Genomic DNA, 18,693 nt, shown 5'->3' with positions numbered 1-18,693 from the left:
ATGCGCCTATGGACTTTGAGGCTAAGGCTAGCGGATAAGGTGCGACAATCGTTGGAAAGATTGAGAAGTTCAGGAATTCCGAAGAGATGGACCGGACTAACCACCAGACTTCATGTGAAATGGTTCTTCGATGAGAAGATCAAACTTGAAAATACGACCCGAACCGAATTCATTGCAACTAAAAATTTACCCCCGATTAGGCTAAACCTTGCTTCCAAGCCTAAAATTGTGTTTCTCCTGCATGTCTACCTTATCATGGGAGCGGCTTTGTTTAATATTTTTGAAATATGCATGAAATTTGGATAATGTGCAAATATGTATATAATCTTTGGGTTTAATTGTGTAAATACATACATATATAGTTTTAATTGTTAATATTATTAGCGATCGTAAGTGAATTGATGTCGGTTCCGTACTCGCATTTTAGCCTGCCACACCCATTCACAACCAGAAAAATTACGAAAAATCACCGCCTTGAACTGCTTGGCAAATTTGCTGGGATTTTGAAATTCCTGCACCATTGTTGTTCAACTTCGTTATCATATGGCTTGAGATGTAATGACCCAGTTACCTGGGGTATGTTACTGTAATAAATTTCAATGCATACATATGTCAGAATTGGAATCATGGAAACCAGTGCAAAAATGTTCAAAATTGAAGTAAAATTAGATTTTTTGGTTGAATAGGTATGAGTAAAAACATGATGTTTTCAACTTTTTACCAAGAAAGATGTAACGGGCACAAGTATTGCTACAGAGACAAACCACTTTCCAAACCACCGCTGGTTGTCACAAATTGGATCTTATAAACTCCGTTTCACCTTGAGTGATCACACAATAATAATTCAAATTCACGTATCGTTGATGCATTTATGACATTTACGGCTAGATTTTCTAAAAGTTCTGAATTTGCCCTGCATAGTCCTACGCTTCGGAGCAAATTTAAAACTAGTTTGTGTACGTCTTTACACACTTTCTGAAAGTCGGGGTCTAATAATCTAGAAAACCATGTGGAATCAGTATCGGTTTACCTCGAAAGTATGTATATCAACACTGAATTCCTTTAAAATGAAATATCAGTGTGCTATTTTCTTATTATTTCGTACCGCCCCATTCAGGCTGGGGAACACGTCCTGTTTCATCATTAAGGAAACCTTGTCAGTTAAAATGCGTCTATGGACTAATGTTGGCGGACGAGGTACGACTGTCATTGGAGAGATTCGGGAAAGAAAGAAAGTTCGGTTACAAGTTCCAAGAGATGGACTGCTTTAAATAACAAACTTCACGTGAAATGGTTCTTCGATTAAAACATAAAAACTGGGGATACTCCCCGAACAAAATTCATGGGAACTCGAAATTTATCCCCGATCCGGTTAAACCTTGGTTCCAAGTCTAAAATTGTCTTTTTGCTGCATGTCTATCTTATCATTGGAGCTTCTGTAATTAATATTTTTGAAATGTGCATGAAATTTGGAAAATTTGCATGTATGATAATGTATGTATATAATATTTTCGTTGAATTGCGTAAATTTTTATGTATGTATTTTAAAATTTATGTATATATAGATAAAAATATGTATATGGTTTTAGTATCAACTTAACCACTATTAAATACAATTGCATACATAATGTATTGTTTGCATACACTCAATTGGTTCACTCAATTTACATTATGAACACTTACAATAGTTTATTGTTTCTCCTTACTGTAAATCCTCACATTACTAATCCTAATTCTTAGAACGAATTTTCACTCGAAACGGCATGTCATGCTTTACATTAATTGCTCCTTCACTTGCGTTACTGAATTTGACCACATAGACCACCCTGACCACCACATAGGAGTGTCTGTTCCAATCAATTTCAAAATGTTGCATTAGTTTATTTTGCTAGACTTATTCACTTGGAAAATCCACTCTGAGAATGTATGTACTAGGCTTCAAGCTTTTTTTTAATCTAGACTAAAGTAGGCTTATTTATTAGTATTAGAGTAATCGTAGAGTGATATTAAGCTTATGTACTTAAAAGGTTTAAGTCAAGTCGGTGTTAGCTGAAAACCCACTTGACCCTAAGCACGTGTACTAACATAATACGACAAATGTGCAAGAAGAGGTGGCCCGCATTTGCTTGACATCTCTAGAAGGGTGTTCTTAAAATTGCACGCACATATGTTTGTTTCTGTATTCTGGCATGTGTACATTCTGAGGCGCACATACTTATGTACATTTGCATTAACATGCTTTCGTATCTATATATTTAATCAGAAAATGTCTTACATAAAACTGTATTTGTTACCTTTTAACAAATTGAATGACAAAAGAGAACCCCCACAAGGTCCACTTTCGGTAATTAATCGTGTTTTGTTTGCGTACGTGTCTTTAGCTTAAGTTCAACCTACGTGTCGACTATGGGGGCATTGTTCCCTTAAAACCGATGCAAAAATGTTGCCTAACTTCTCATCTTTTCTTCTAATTTCATCCTTCATACTACCTATCGTGACCGGAAGTCAGTACGAATCCTTACAAAATCTTGACCTGTACCTCTCCGCCTTCAAATCTTGCCTCGTTCACCTGATCAACTATCGCGGCATAAACTTTAACCCGTTTTCCCATCCCGTATTAACATCTCGTTATGATGTAGTCATTATTCAGCGAGAGGGGTATCACTATCCAGAACCAATATTCTTTCGACATGAAGATTCTCCAGCGTTTCGTTCTGCACAAGTTGCAATTGCCAAGCTAAACGAGTCGTTCATTTCAGACGAATTATTCCTGCGTTACGACGAGATGCTTAAGGTGCGTTGGAAACTAATGTGTGTCGTCCAATTTTACGTATTGCCGCCGGAAGTAGATGCGACATCGGAGGGGAACCAGACGCATAATATACCTGTGTGTAATATAAAAATACTAAGTTTCCAAATTTCCTCTCCTGGAGTACACACGCTTGAGAAATCTGATGGACGGCCGGTCGCTTGGAGCACGCACGGTTTTTATCGAAAAATGGTAACAAGCGTTGAGAAACAAAATTTGAGAACTTCTGCATCAGTGGAAGTTATAGAGAAGGCCATGGTCTCAATTTTAAGCCGCAAGTCATAATCCGGATGATTAAGGTCTGCTATTGCTGATGGCATTTTTGTGACTAAATTAAAACAATGAAATGAGCTTAGAGTCAATTTTCGACAATTTTTGCACAATATAGCTGAGCCGTAACCTTTTAAGAAGTTCAGTTTCTATTTTTCAATAGGCCGAACTTCAAAGGTTTTACACTAAGTTTGGCAACTTTGGTAATGTAATTGTTGGCCTGCGCTGTGACCCTTTCTAGAGAAAAACAGGGTTGCGCTTTCTCCAGCAAATTAATTCAAATCAAAACCATCACAGCCTTAGGGGGATGAGATCTTACAAGGGACACTCACGACCTGTCGTTTGAGTTCAGGGCACCCACTATGTTTTTTAGAATCTACTAGGGCCCCAGATGAAGGATCCATTCATATTTCCGTGCAAAACTCATATTTGGCGCCATGGCGTGGCGCCAAACTTCAAAATTGGCATTTTCGACCAAGTTCAAACCCACATAACTTTTGCAGTTTTTGTCGGATTTTCAAAATTTTATGCTTAAAATGATCACAAAAGTCGAAAGTTTTGAGAAAAAAATAAAAATAAAAAATTTATAATTTTTGAAATATTTTTAGCATTTTTTCGACGAACCCCCATTTATAAAAAAATTACTAAATTTTGCGAAAAGTTAAAAGTGATAATTTTGGAAAAAAATTTTATTGGATATGAAAGTTGAACTCCTTGTCATGATTTTTGCCAAAAATTTTGAAAATCCGTCCAGAATTTCAAAAGCTATGGCTGTTTCAAAAATAAAAACATGCAAACTTGGCAAATTTGGCGCCACGCCATGGCGCCAAATATGAGTTTTACACGGAAATATGAATGAATCCTTCATCTAGGGTTCTAGTAGATTCTAAAAAACATAATGGGTACCCTGGGCTCAAACGACAGGTCGTGAGTGTCCCTTGTTAGACGTTTTCTATTTGCCAGGGGTATGCATGATTTTTGCTTATTGCAAATTCTTTAATTTTCCTTGTTAAATTTACGCAAGGCTTGGGATAAGTTTCCACAGGAAAGTGTGCGTAATCCGAGCGATCAGTTTACCATCAGATTTTGTAAGTGTGTGTACTCCAGGAGAGGAAATTTGGATACTTAGTATTTTTATATTATACACAGGTATATTATGCATCCATATGGAAAATTTTAACTAAAAATTCTTACCCGTTATTTTTCTGCAGTAAAAAACGTTTATCAAAGAACTTCATACCTGACTAGGTATATAGTATGGAAAAGCCTAGCGAAAGGTCATCCTTCGTCATAATCGTAACCTTAGTGACGCGATTTTTTTGACAAAATTTTACAACGTTTACGAAATCTCGTAATCATCGTAAATTATTTTTCGATACGTAGAATATAAAGGATACATATGTACATACATCATGAATACCCTCAATAAGTAAATTCATCACTATTAACTGTATTTACTGAAACAAATTCTCCTTTTTCTCACCTCCGGTACCACCACTTTTGACCACTCGACACAATTGCAGTTCCACGTTTTAATTCCTTCCCCAAACTACAATACAAGTCATTGGGAAGAAACCATGATGGCGGACAGCAGCTACTACATAATCCCGAACGTTCTAATCATCCCCACAAAAAAGAGTCTGGATTCTCCTTTCCCCATTTTACAACTAAATGTGGACACAATCTCTGTCCGATGTTACTATTGCGATCGAATCACTCCAAATTATTACGTACCATTTCACCCAGATTTTTCCCATGCTAATTTTTTGTCAAACTTAACCAAATTTCTCAAACAGATAGATACAGAAAATTTTAATGTTCCCGTCTACCTGAGTCCGACAAAGTTTACCAAAATTTTGGACACTTCCAGCGACGAACTGGCTGTTTCATTGTTTAACCAAGCCAAACAAGCTGTTTCCATGGGCATCGTCTCATTCCGTAGCATGCACAATTTTTTACACAATAATTTAGTAAATATTGACGTAATCCTGATCATTGTAGCATTTCCATCAAATTACAATCTAACCTTTGACAAACTAACTTGGTGTTACCAAGATGATCTTGTTTGCAACAGAATGATGCGGAATATCCCCCAGATTATGAAAGATTCCTTAAAAGATCCACATTTCCTCCCAATGCTGAAGCATTTCGATTTTATAACTTGTGGCGGTGGGTCTCTCTCAGGGGTAGATTTTTACGGATTTATCTCCCCTTTTGATCTCGGCTCCTGGAGTTGCATTGTCATCTTTTTCTTTGGGGTTGGCCTATTCGCGCTTCTCGTTTCGAAATATGTCATGCATAATGTTGAATCTACGGTTCAGGGAAACCCGTTTTATTTAGGGGTAAAAGTCCTTCTAGAACAGGGCGATGATGTCGCGCTAAATTCAAAGCGGTTGGGTTACATGTACTTCATTTGCGCCCCTTGGATCCTGACCGCTATCATAATATCGACGGCGTATCGGGGGCAAAACATTACAGATTTGACGGCACCCCTAAAACCAGTTGGAATTTCGACCTGGGCTCAATTGGTTGAGATGAAGTTTGAAATTTACACTAAAATAATTGGTTATGCTTAAAACAAGGATGTATTTGCTGGTAAGAAATCTCTGCTAAAGTTGACACCATGTTCAATTCATGGCGGTGTGAGGGAAGCTTTGGATTCTGTTGTTTACCAACGGGGTGAATTTCACAATTTATTGACTTCTTCGAGGAAATGTAAATATTTCCAGAAACGAATGGAGCCTGCTCTGTTTAAATGTGTGGTTGACACGTTATTCCATAAGGTAACGTTGTTTGAAGGATATTCGGATATTTTTGGGGGTAAAAAGACATTTGTTGATGTACTTGAGCCGTGCAAAAAGGTGGCGTATGTTGGGTGGTCGGACGAACTGGAGAAGATGGAGGTGCAGTTGATTATGAAAGGGGACGCTTTGGCAGGGCCAATTTCAAAAGCGAAGAAATCTGAACGGCTTTTTAAGTCGAGGGTGGGCTGGGAATTTTTGCAATTTAGGGACAGAAGATTTTACAAGAGGCTGGTGTCACTGGGCGAGGCAGGAATTGTGGATGAGTGGAGACGGATGTATGACGTGAGGGATAAGGCAAGGGTAGGGTTTAAGCAAGGGTCCCTTGCCACGGTGAAGTTTTGAACTTGCTGGACAATGTGGCCACCATATTTGTCGTGTTTTCTGTGTGCGTGCTAATTTCACTTGTTGCGTTTGGTGTAGAGATTAGAAATTTTATTAAGAAGGTGGTGGTTCGTTTTGTTTTTCGCATAGGTATGGCTACATTACGTTTTATGAAAGGGTATATATGCTCAATGTTGTTGCTGGCTTGAACATGGTTAAATTAATGGCATACTTAATCTGGAAATTGATATCCTGAAACATATTTTGGCACCCAAGCTTCGATGTTTCAGGACACGAAGACTCATTTTCATTGGGGGAGATCCATAAATTATGTCACACAAAAATCGCGATTTTCTTAAACCCCCCTCCCCCATGTAATAAATATGTGTCACATACGTACGATATCATTGGAGCCTTGGACCCGCCCCCCCCCCCCCGTACTCTCGCGTGACATAATTTATGGACCGTCCATTGCTCACCAACTATAAAAAAAAATAAAGGTTTCTAAAAAGCTGAAATTTCTACTGGATATGATCACACCATTATAGTAATTCAAATCTAAAAATTATTAGAAGTCGTCCAAACTTGTTTCTTATGACAGCTGAAACAAATGTGAATAGTATTTTGCTCTGTTTTTCGCACCTTTGAGGGGGTGTGGCCGGCGGAAATGTGGACATGGAATAAAACTACATGATGGTTCTGCATCAGTCGCCTAAGGAACTCAAATAGATAAAGGGCTCCAAAATCTGACACGAGCATGTAGGGTGCCTCTCCTCTCTTGAATTAATTTGGAGTATAAAGAGGAGAAATCGGTTTAATTGAGTTGCTAAATTTCCACATCTCGATCATGATCATGCATGATCATGATGCTACGCTACTCATACTTTCGTGAAGTGGTACATAAGTATGTATACATAGGTGAGACCTATGTGAGATGCCTTTATATTCACATGGCGCTGGTCGTTTAGCTTTTTCCAATTAAATGTATGTAAAATGATAATAATATTGTGCGAATAAAATGTACAGAAACCTATTCTCTGCAAATTCAGTTCTACATACATACATATATTCAAATGAATAAAAATATAATAATTTACATTCTGGAATATGAATAACTTTAACTTAAACACGGATAATATTAATATACATAATATTATCACAGAGATTTTAACGCTGAATTAAATATTTACATAAAAGAGGCACGCGAAGGTTGACGTGAGTAGACCCGCTCGTTTAATAATTTGAGAACTATTTAGACAGGTTGCTGTAGCCATGAACTTATAAAATTTTTAAAAATTATGCGATAAAATAAATATATGTACACACATCCATATCAGTTTCTCGCATGTCTTAATTACCTATGAAAAAATGATTTAACGCGTAGTGAAACACTTGTTTCAAAGTGTTGAAGTACATATCAGCCCACACACGCAGAGATGATGGCCAAATTTACGTGGAACGTAATCGGATTATTTCATTTACTTGGTTAAATGTCAACCCTGCTGAAATTAGAATCATAGTACGCTGTTCTCTTCATACATACATGCATGCATATATGTACCTATGTAAGTATATAAGCAAATTGATGTGTTGAAAATAAACGCGTGGGTACGCAGGTGTTTGCATCAGTAATTAAATATCCATGTAAGAGAAGATTAAATAATCATTATTCACATCGTCGCACACATATGTATACATTACATAAGCTCTTGTCAGAGTATAGAAATTAGTCCTCTTTGTTGAATTGTGGGCATTTCTCAAATTTAAATTTATCTTAATTCTTCACAAACTATAAATATGTACATATGTACCTAAGGGTGGATACTATATAGGTAAAAACCATTTTTAATGGAAATGCATGATTATGCGCACTCTTAGAAATCCTCCAGTATTAAAATAGCACCAAATCGGTTTCATAATTAAATATATTACTCCACCAAAGCGGTATTGACAAGTAACATCTTGTGTGTAGTGACAGCTCGGTATTAAAGTTTTATCATTTATGTAGGTAGCGAATTTTTACAGACCGGTACAATTGTAGTACCAACAAATGATAATAAAAAAATAGTGTTGCATTTGATACATATTTAGCTAATCAGTCTCATTCGACTCCACTTTCTTCTGAAATTAAGACGGACATAATGTTCTGAATGTAGTCACATAGCGGAGTGTCAAACACGGTAATGAAGTACAGAAAAGGTTGGAAAATAGTCTGCACGAGAAACACGACGCTGAAAGAGATGCCCACGATTTTATCCGGCTTCTCCACAATCGGGCAGGATGATGGCAGGCTGGTGAGCACGTGGTTAAGGTTGAAAGTTCCAACAGGTACCTAGGTGAGTATGAAGAATATCATGTGACAAAACACAAAGCGGACGCGTCGGATCAGGTTTAACGGAATGCTGGCAGGTATCGGCTGAAAAAAGGTTGGCCAAGTTCCATCCTATCCCATAAGTTTTTCGACTGATATTGCATAATTACTTACGTCAAAGATGAATAGAAATTTAATTCGAAATACAATCCTCTGCATTGCTGAGTATTAATTTAGGTATTTATTACATACAATATGTATGTATGTGATGCATTTTATGAGTATTATGCATTTTGTGCATTTTATGCATATTGTGCATCTTATGCATATTGTACAACTTACGCATATTGTGCATTTTACCCATATTGCGTATTTTATGCATATCGTGCATTTTTCGCATGTCGTGCATTTTTTGCATTCTATGGGAATTATGCATACTGTGCGTTTTATCCGTTTTATGCATATTACTTATATTATGCATACTATACACCTTCATCGCATATCAATTTAAGCACATACCGTAAATCATGTATGCCGTTGGTGCCATAAACCTCAGAAAAACGGAAGTCGTCTCATATCCATAATATGCGGCTGAGGAACCCATCAGTATCACCTTAGGTTTTTTGAGATTATAATATTGCATAAATATAACCTGACCTTTGGCTGAAAGTTGCATAACAATACATTATTACAACAACAAAGCTCTCACCCTTGCACAACTCCCACCGTTCCGCTCTTGAACATAATTGTAGGTCCAATACACCGGAAATGAGACAAGGACAGCCGTCACCCACGGAAACATGAGGAGAAAGGTGCCCGGCAGAGATTTACTTTCTCTCGACTTTGTCAACTCGGAGAAGATGACGACCATGCAGAATGGATAAATTGAGACGAGGCTTCCTGAAAAGTGAGACAAACATTTGTTCTTTACATATCCCATGCGGTCACAGCATGGGATATGTCTGAAGGAAAATGTGCGTACGTGCAAATATGCACTCTTAAAAATAATGTGAAACGTTTGAAATGAAAATGCAAGCTAAATTCTATCTGAACCTAACTGTGACCATAGTTCTTAAAAAATGCTCTGGAGCAGAGGTCGACGCCGCCGATCTCACGCCGCCGCGCCGCCATACGCCGATGCATTTTACGCGCCGCTGCCGCCGAAAAATTTGATTTCCTATTCCTTTAACATTGCGACGCCGCCCCGCGCCGCCGACGCCGCCGAAAAATCAACAAAAACTGGCGCCGCCGCCGCCGCAAATTTGTCGGCGTCGACATCCGCTCTGGAGTTCAATAGTGATTTCAGCATCAAATTAAATTCTGTATAAAGGAAATATATTTCAACTAGAAATACTTCTGAATTTTTTTACGAGAATCTGAAAAACCCATCTCTTAGCATTGGTTGTCATATAAATAAATAGAAAGAATAATTAATATAATATAATAGTTTTCAGAAATTTTGAGAAATTTCGGTTTTTTATGTATATTCATGTCGTCGTGGGTTTCTCATGGACTTAGAAATATGATGAATTTGGTAAAAAAGGGGGTTAACTAAACTATGCAAGGTGAACAGTAGCTTGATAAGGACAGGTTTACTCTCAATTTTGTGTAGTTTACTTACATAGTTAACACACAATTCAGAATGCATTCCCTTCTTGAATAGGCACAACTATTTTTAAGAGTGTGACTTACGAATCGCCACACCACACAAACCACAGCTCCATTCCCCCGGGGGGACGAGGTTAAGCTGCCTGATTAGACGAAGAGTCGGACTCAGCACGACGAAGAGGAGAGAAACATTCAAGTTGAAGAAGGAAGACTGACTAATTACTTGCCTGAATTAATTAGTTTAATTAAATTAACTTAAGTGACAATTTTTATGAAAGGAATGCAATACATATACATATGTACATATGCACATACCGAATATTTTTACGTTTCAGGATGACAAGAAATGCACAAGTTTCCAACGAAATAAAAAACAATCCTATTAATGTTAAGACAACGACGTCCATGTATTTTTCCGTGACAAGGTCAACAATCCTGGTGCTTTCACTAACAAGTACTAAGTCGTCGTCAAACTCGTCTTCAAGAGTTTGATTATAGGGAGGACAAACCATGCTGGTTCTAAACTCTTAAAAATAATGTTACTCTTTTGAAAAGTAAATGCAAGTATCTTCCATTCTTATTAGTCGCATATTTAAGTCTGATAATTTTTCTGAGAAGTTATCCGGCCATAAATTCAATTTAATACTGTACTAAAATAAACCCTCCAAACGAATATAAAAAAGTAGCGTCAGAGCGATCCAAGTTTCCTTTAAAAAGATCCCATATCTCATGACAATTATGTATCTTTAACCCTTGACCTCGATCTCAAGGTCATGAGGTCAAAAATATTAACCTCCTTGAAATCGCCGTAAAATTTCCTTTAAAATGACACCCCATATGACAATTATGTATTTTTGACCTTTGACCTCGTCGTCAAGGTCATGAGGTCAAAACTACTAACATATTTGATATCTCCGTCAAATTTCCTTTAAAATGACACCCCACATGAAAATTAACGTCCAATTTAATTTCGAGCACACCCCCTGGCGCCGTTGGGTGTGGTCCGATTGACCCAATTTCCGAACTCGACCGAGAACTAAAAATTAGAAGCAGAATGGCGAAAACGGGGTTTGATTATGTTGACTCGTTCTGGAGATATCCTGCTTACGGACAGACGGACAGACAGACGGAAGGACGGACGGACAAAACGATCACAATAAGTAGCTAACGCTACTTAATAATTTCGTCACTGGCAACAATAGCGAAACTTTTGTAAAACCAGGAGACAAGAATAAAATTTCTCTTCACAAAAATTAGGTTGACAATCAATTTTGTTCTACCTGCCAGGTAACCTTTCATGTTTTTTTGCAACTAATAATAATTGACGAACAGTAAGATCCAAGCAAACTTTGCTCTTTATGTACCAAGGTAACTTTACTCTTGATTTAGCATAGCTTACTTAATATAGAATTCAGGCTGCATATACTTTTTAAAAGGGTAACACTATTTTTAAGTGCGTACTAAATAAATATGTCGTGATTTTCTTGAAATGAGAAAGTTAAGAGATGCTCACAGTCGGAAGGTTCATGTCATACTGAGACTGAGAAAACATTGCGCTTCTGTACATACACACATAAAATTTAACTTCATTCGTATGTACGTATGGTGTGCAGAATGAATAATTTGGGTTTCCTCTCACTTTGCTTTCACTCTTTGTCAATTAGCATCAACGTGTGCATATATGTATGCACGTAGGTGGTGGAACGTGATTGGAGAAAGTGGTTCAGAAAGTGGGATAGCATCTGAACGGGAAGAAGAGCTTTATTCTGCTCGGTGAAATCTGTAAAAGTAGTATCTAATAAATGAATAGAAACTTCTCCGCTGTGGGAACTAGTTACATAATTTCGTATGTCTGTATGCAATTATCTGAAAATTCGAGTCTCTTAAAGAAAACAAAGGTATAGTCAAGCCTGACAAAGAAATGCGTCTAGCAAGGAATTGTTTCGAGCAGTTTTCATCGAGGGGGTTGGTAAATTGACTATTTCATAGGGCAATTATTTATGTAACTGGTACATATGTATATACGTGGGCAACGTGAAGTAAATTGTGCATGAGAACTATCTCGACTTCCCTTTAATAATAAAAGACAATGTAGAGTTTCTTTTTCCAGACATTTTCATATCGATGTATCAAAACAAGCAAGGGATGATTACCCTCTAAATAATTTGGAGATAAATCGTCCCCCGCAGAGTTACTTTTATGCTCTATTTCTGCGTAATAATTAAGCAGACGTACATATTTATTATCACAAACTAGAAACAAATAAAAAAATTCGTGCACCAAACACACGCTACGTCGTTATTTATAAAATTTTAAATTTTTACATACATATCTACAGATTAAACTTTTTTTGAGCATATAATTTTTTTAATGCTGACGTCAAGTTTTGGTACACGATTTTTTGTCTTACATATATCCCCCTGGTGATAAAATGCTACGCCAATCATTACCCAGAAATAGAGTATCTATACTGGGGTCGATTTTTCCACAAGTTATTCATAGTGTACATACTCTTTGAAAACTGGTATTAAATCATTCCTGACCTGAGTACTTACAAATGTATACATACACATGACTCTACGACAGTGGGAATAATAGGCATCGCCGTTTAAAAATGTCAATGAAAAATTACCCCTTAGAACAAATAAACTACTATATGAATCTGATAAGAAGTTATTACGAAATCAATACCAGGACGGGGTATGTACATACATACATGCATGCATACAACAATAGACCATTAAGAAACTTTCACCTAATACAACACTGTGCAGCTAAAGTATTAAGGAAAAGAATGATAACGAATGGGTATCTAACAAGGTGTCCAACGAGTTGGGGGTCGACATCTATACCAAAATGACCACAATGTATAACTTAATCAACGAACTGAAGGAATTTCCATGTAGAACTCACTTTTCGTCAAGATGTGACGATATTTGTGACGAGGGTATGACCAACAAAACAAACCTAACTAAAAAACCACGGGTGTGAGAGACAGTACACTCTTGGAAATAATGCTACGATTAAATATAACCAAAAAGTAAACGTACCTGACTCAACCGCCGTGGGTATGAGTCTGTCACCAACTGGTTATAAATTTATTAGCTCTGGTGACAATTTAATACCAAAATCGGTGAAAGTTTATAATTAGTCCGTGACAATTGTAACCACTTAATGTCAAATTTACAACCACGGCGGTAGAGTCACATACGTTTACTAGTTAGTTATACATAATCATAACCCTATTTCTACGGGTGTACATATGTAGTACATTTGTTTTTTAGAATTCTCCAGTTTACCACTCTCGACAGTATTTGCAATGGAGTAGTCACCATTGACTGCCCATTTGCCGAAGGTATGCACATGTTTATGTTTAAAGTTATGTAATTCTCATAATAATATTTACTTGTAGGAGTGCAGACCGTCCAGTGAAATTCTGTCATGTTTATGCGTCCTTATATACAGTATAGGCGGGAAGTCTTTCCACCCCCATACTTTTTTCACTTAAAGCTTATATTGCTGGAGAACCTTGAGGGCATGAACTGCAATTTGGCACAATTACTTATCATGATGCAAGGTTTTCAGAATCATACTTTGGATAGCGGCGTGGCACTGGCAACGACACGGTGAAATTATATCGAAAATTCGAACAGGTAAAAAGTCTTTCCACCTTCTGACTTTTTTGCTGTTTTAATGTAATTCTTAAAAACATTCTCGAAAATTGTTCTCCATCAACCTGGCGATATATCATTCTTTGTAAAATAACGTTTGTACAATGTCCAACTTATTGCTTGTTGTCAATAGTAGCTCATAATGGCTAGAAAACGCCTATGCTCCGACCTGGGGCAAAAGGTCGTAAAATTTCATGATAATGTGCTTCGACACCAAAGAAATTCTGATAAACTGCTCATCAAGAATGACATGATTGCCAGAATAGACAGGAAGCCCAAAAAATTAGGGGTGGTGAAGAATTTACCTGCTTCTTGACGACTAAGTATCATACCCCCATGGATGAGTCATGCGCACCGCCAAAACCGGCGACATTTTCGGTTACCTGCACTATAAATCAACCTGGAATGAGGGAAGAATATGTCCCTCAAGTTTCTGTACGAGCTGTAAAGAATGGGACTCAAGAAACAGAACTTAAAGCCTAGCAGGGCGGAAAAGCTCATTTTACCTCCAGGGCCATATTGATAGCGGTTTGAAATGGGCTCAAAACTGTCCAAATTGTACCGGAAAAATCTGGAAACGCATCATTTTGAGCTACGAGACCAAGATTGACCTATTTGGTTCAAATGGGGTCCCACAGGTCTGGTGACGACCATGAAATACCGGCAAAACCAAGTACCGTACGCAAAACATTAAACATAAGGGTGGAAATCAAATTGTTTAGGTGTGTATGTCGAGGATTGGCGGCAGCAATTTGGTGACAATCGAAAGAATCATGAACCCCAGGTACTATTGCGACATTCTGGGTTGTAATTGATACGGACGGGAAGCAATTAACGTTGGGGTAATAATTTTATTTTCAAATACCATGACCAGCTTAAGTCCACATCAACATTATTGAAGACATGGTTTACAACCAAGAAGATTGGACAGTTGGATTGCCCTCCACAATTACCCGATAGAATGGTAGTGAACATTTATAATCAATTATGCAGCCCAAAATTTGTCCGCGCAAGCTATCAGACCTGAAGGGCTTGGACGACGCCATACAATTTGAATTGTAGGATTCGGACACATCTCTCACCAGTCCATTTATTTAGTCGATGCGAATAAGTATCATTAGCTTCCTAAAGGATCACAGTTGACATATCAAACGACAATTTGACTGTTATTTAACAAACAAAAATTTAAGCGAAATAATGCATTAAACTTTAATCAGGGTGGAAAGACTTTTTTCCTGTTCGAATTTTGGATATAATTTCACCGTGTCGTTGTCATTGCCACGCCGCCATCCAAAGTATGGTTCTGAAAACCTTGCATCATGATAAGTAATTGTGCCAAATTACAGTTCATGCCCTCAAGGTTCTCCAGCAATATTACACTTTAAGTGAAAAAAGTATGGGGGTGGAAAGACTTCCCGCCTATACTGTAACCGCTAGAACATATTTACATCCATGTATTTACTGTAACAACATTCGGGTCAAATTTACGTAAATTTGAAGACTTACGTAACCTATGTATATACGGGTAAAATTGACATCGGCGTGTCAAATGTCTCCGACTGAGGAGCAACTATATATTAATTAGGACTGCGATTACGTATGTGAGGCACAAAATATTGATAATTTAGAGTGTCGTAACTAACGACACTCCAAAAAATCCAGTGATGGATATGTATATACCGCGCGGTGGGAAACATCCCCGTATTTTTTTCAGTGTATAAATTTACAGACTTCTATAATAAATATACGAATATGTACCCACACTGTTAAAAATCTGGTAGAGTCTCACAGATACTCAGTGCTGATATTGATTTGGTAACAACTTCCTACCGGATTGGTAGTAATTTGTTCCAGAGTGGTAAATTTTTCAATACCACAACATTACTGAAAGGTAATTCTCGTTATTACAAGCGCTGACGCTATGCACTCCGGTCGGTAATTATTTAATTCCCGTTTTCTAAGAGTGTACTAATTGACATGGGTATGTAGCTGTGTAAAATGACGAATTATATATAATATTAGATAGTTACTATAGCGAATAGGTATGTATGTTTAAATTTCATATCATCATATATTATTGTTTAAATTTCATATTTTGTTTCATAATATACAAGTTTCCTGAAATTCGAATTACATATATTCATACTCGTATGTAGTACATACATACACAGCTATCTCACTATTATACGTACATAGGTACTTGTTCTCATCCGAAATGCGTGAACGTACATATACATATAATCGGGCATTATACATATGTATATTACTTGTTTACTGTGCTTGCGTCTCAAGTATGTACATACATATTTGCTGGATTATGTACAGATATTTATATACATCAACAGTATAAGCACGTACATACATATTTTCAAACTCTTGTCAGAGCTGACAACTTACATACATACAATAAACGTCTTTGAGAATATGTTGTCTAATTTTGACTAAATTAGGGTCTACTGATTACAAATTTAATTAGTATAAAATTTGCATAAGACACACTAAATACACCTGTACATTTATCAATTCGCAGGTTTGCGTCCAAATACATACATATGTAAATAGGAACACATTGTGACATTACCTACCTTTGGCAAATTTAATATTACTTAAATTTGTGATCGATTGACACAAATTTTATCAAAATCGGAAAGAATTAGCTGCGAGACCTCCCGTGTTAGAGCAATTATAAGTATTTGTCAATTTTCGATTCATTTTTATTGTCTAAAATTAAACAGGTGTGGATAATTAAAATTTTGATTAATTCATCTAAATACTTATCCATGATTAGAACAACCTAGATATATCTGTTCAGAATAGTTTAACAAATTTTAATGGAAAATTAACTTGATCTGTACTATACATACTATACATACATCTTGAGAATGTCAGTCTCCTCCCACTGCTCCAATTTCTTCTGAAATCAAGACGGACATAATGTTCTGAAGATAATCACATAACGGAGTGTCATACACGGTAATGAAGTATAAAAAGGGTTGAGAAATTGTCTGTAGAAGAAAAACGATGCTGAAAGAGACACCCACGATTTTATCCGGCTTTTCCACAACCGGACAAGCTGAGGGCAGGCTGGTGAGAACGTGATTAAGGTTGAAAGCTCCAACTGGTACCCAGGTGAGTATGAAAAATATCATGTGACAGAATACAAAGCGTACGCGTCGGATCAAATTTAACGGAATGTTGGCAGGTATCGGCTACATAAAAAATTGATTAAAAGTTAATCCAAGCTTTCATCTCACTTAAGATATTGGATACATATTAAATTACCTTAAAAATGAATAGAAATTTAATTCGAAATCCAATCCGTTGCATTGCTGAGAATTCAATTTCATCAAATTTGTTACATCCATATGTATGCGCGCATTTTTAGCCCACGCTAAATTAGATAAGCAAATACCGTAAATCATATATGTTGTTGGTGCCAAAAATCTCAGAAAAACGGAAATCGACTCATATCCATAATATGCGATTGAGGAACCCATCAGTACGACCTGAGATTTTTGAGATAACTACTTATCTTATGATCAAATACATTACGACGCAAAACAAATTATATGATTTTATTATTAAAGGGAGAGCCTCTCGAAAGTGTCTCGCTTAAAAAATCAAAACATAATAAATTACACAAAATTCTCACCCTGGCACAAGCCCCACTCTTTTGGAATCCATGCTGTTCCTGAATGTAATTATATGTCCAATATACCGGAAGTGAGACTAGAATTGCCGACATCCATGGAAACAAAAAAAGAAAGATACCCGACGGAGGTTTGGTTTCTCTCGAGTTTGTCAACTCGGAGAAGATGACGACCATGCAGAATGGATAAATTGAGACGAGGCTTCCTTAAAAGCGAGGCAAACATTTATTCTTTTCATGCCATCACAGCATGGGATATGTACGTCTGAGACAAATAAGTATGTGCACGTGCAAAGATCAAATTTGAGACATTTCATGTCAATCTTCGTACGTAACCAAGTCCGTTACCACGTATGTACATACATAAGTTTGCGAAGATCCGCTTACGTACGAAAAACATATTCCTTTGATCTTTGTAACTTTTTATAATTTCGTAAGCCAGAAAATTTTGTCAGAAATAATCAAAGTCTCCTCACAAGTTTCGTAAGTTACGGGTTGACGGGAAACGCCTCATTATTGCTTAAGTAGAGACAGCTGCTTATTGTGATCGTTTTGTCCGTCAATTTCATAGAAACTTAATATTACTAGAATGCACAGGCTGAGTCTTTGTCAAGTAAGCATGGTCTCCAATTTCGGGACCAGTCAGGAGGCGAATTCAGTGTGCGATTCCAACATAGTCACCTTGGTTAAGACCAGGTTGGATAAAATCTAGTTCAGTGGAGTAGCTCGGATTTGACTGAAATTTTTTTGTGTGAATACCCTATGGTCCCCTGAGCAAGAAAATACCGTTTTTTCGTAGCGGTCTCAAAAAATAAAATCTCTAGAAATTTTCGAAATTTTGTATAAAAAATATTTTTTGCCTCAGATTTTCATGAAAATGATTTTCTAGACTAATGAAACTTTGCTGAACAAGAATATTAAGGAATTTTTTTAATTAAAAAAACTATCAATTTCAGAAATTTTGTATACACATTATTCTTGGACACTTCAGATAATCCAAGACTTTGTCTCTTTCACCCATAGCAGAAATTTTTTATGATAAAGTCAGATTTTCGGGGTAAGATAAGATTTTAGGTTTCCAGCTCTACTAGCAAGCTCTCATAGCTAGCTCTCCTAGCTAGCTCTACTAGCTAGCTCTAATAACAATTTCTCTACTAGCAAGCTTTCCTTATACTAGCAAGCTCGCCTAGCTCTCCTTTTTCAAAAATTCCTTCATATCGTGATTAAGCATAGTTTAGCTAGTTTAGAAA

General features: G+C 36.9%; 1 protein-coding gene across 1 annotated transcript; it reads right to left on the bottom strand.

Annotated features, from left to right (window-relative positions):
• Nucleotides 1–16,528: 16,528 nt before the first annotated feature.
• Nucleotides 16,529–17,957, bottom strand: LOC118433322. Its single transcript, XM_035845125.1, has 4 exons — nt 17,447–17,957; nt 17,207–17,300; nt 17,077–17,123; nt 16,529–17,003 (listed from the first exon to the last, which is right to left on the bottom strand). Exons 1-4 carry the CDS (start codon nt 17,618–17,620, stop codon nt 16,680–16,682), a joined length of 639 nt encoding a protein of 212 aa, XP_035701018.1. The 5' UTR covers nt 17,621–17,957; the 3' UTR covers nt 16,529–16,679.
• Between the last annotated feature and the right edge of the window lie 736 nt (nt 17,958–18,693).

Source organism: Folsomia candida, unplaced genomic scaffold (assembly GCF_002217175.1).
Source record: "Folsomia candida strain VU population unplaced genomic scaffold, ASM221717v1 Fcan01_Sc047, whole genome shotgun sequence".
Lineage (NCBI taxonomy): Eukaryota > Metazoa > Arthropoda > Collembola > Entomobryomorpha > Isotomidae > Folsomia > Folsomia candida.
Note: the sequence above shows the minus strand (reverse complement) of the source record. Positions and strands in the feature narration are given on the sequence as shown.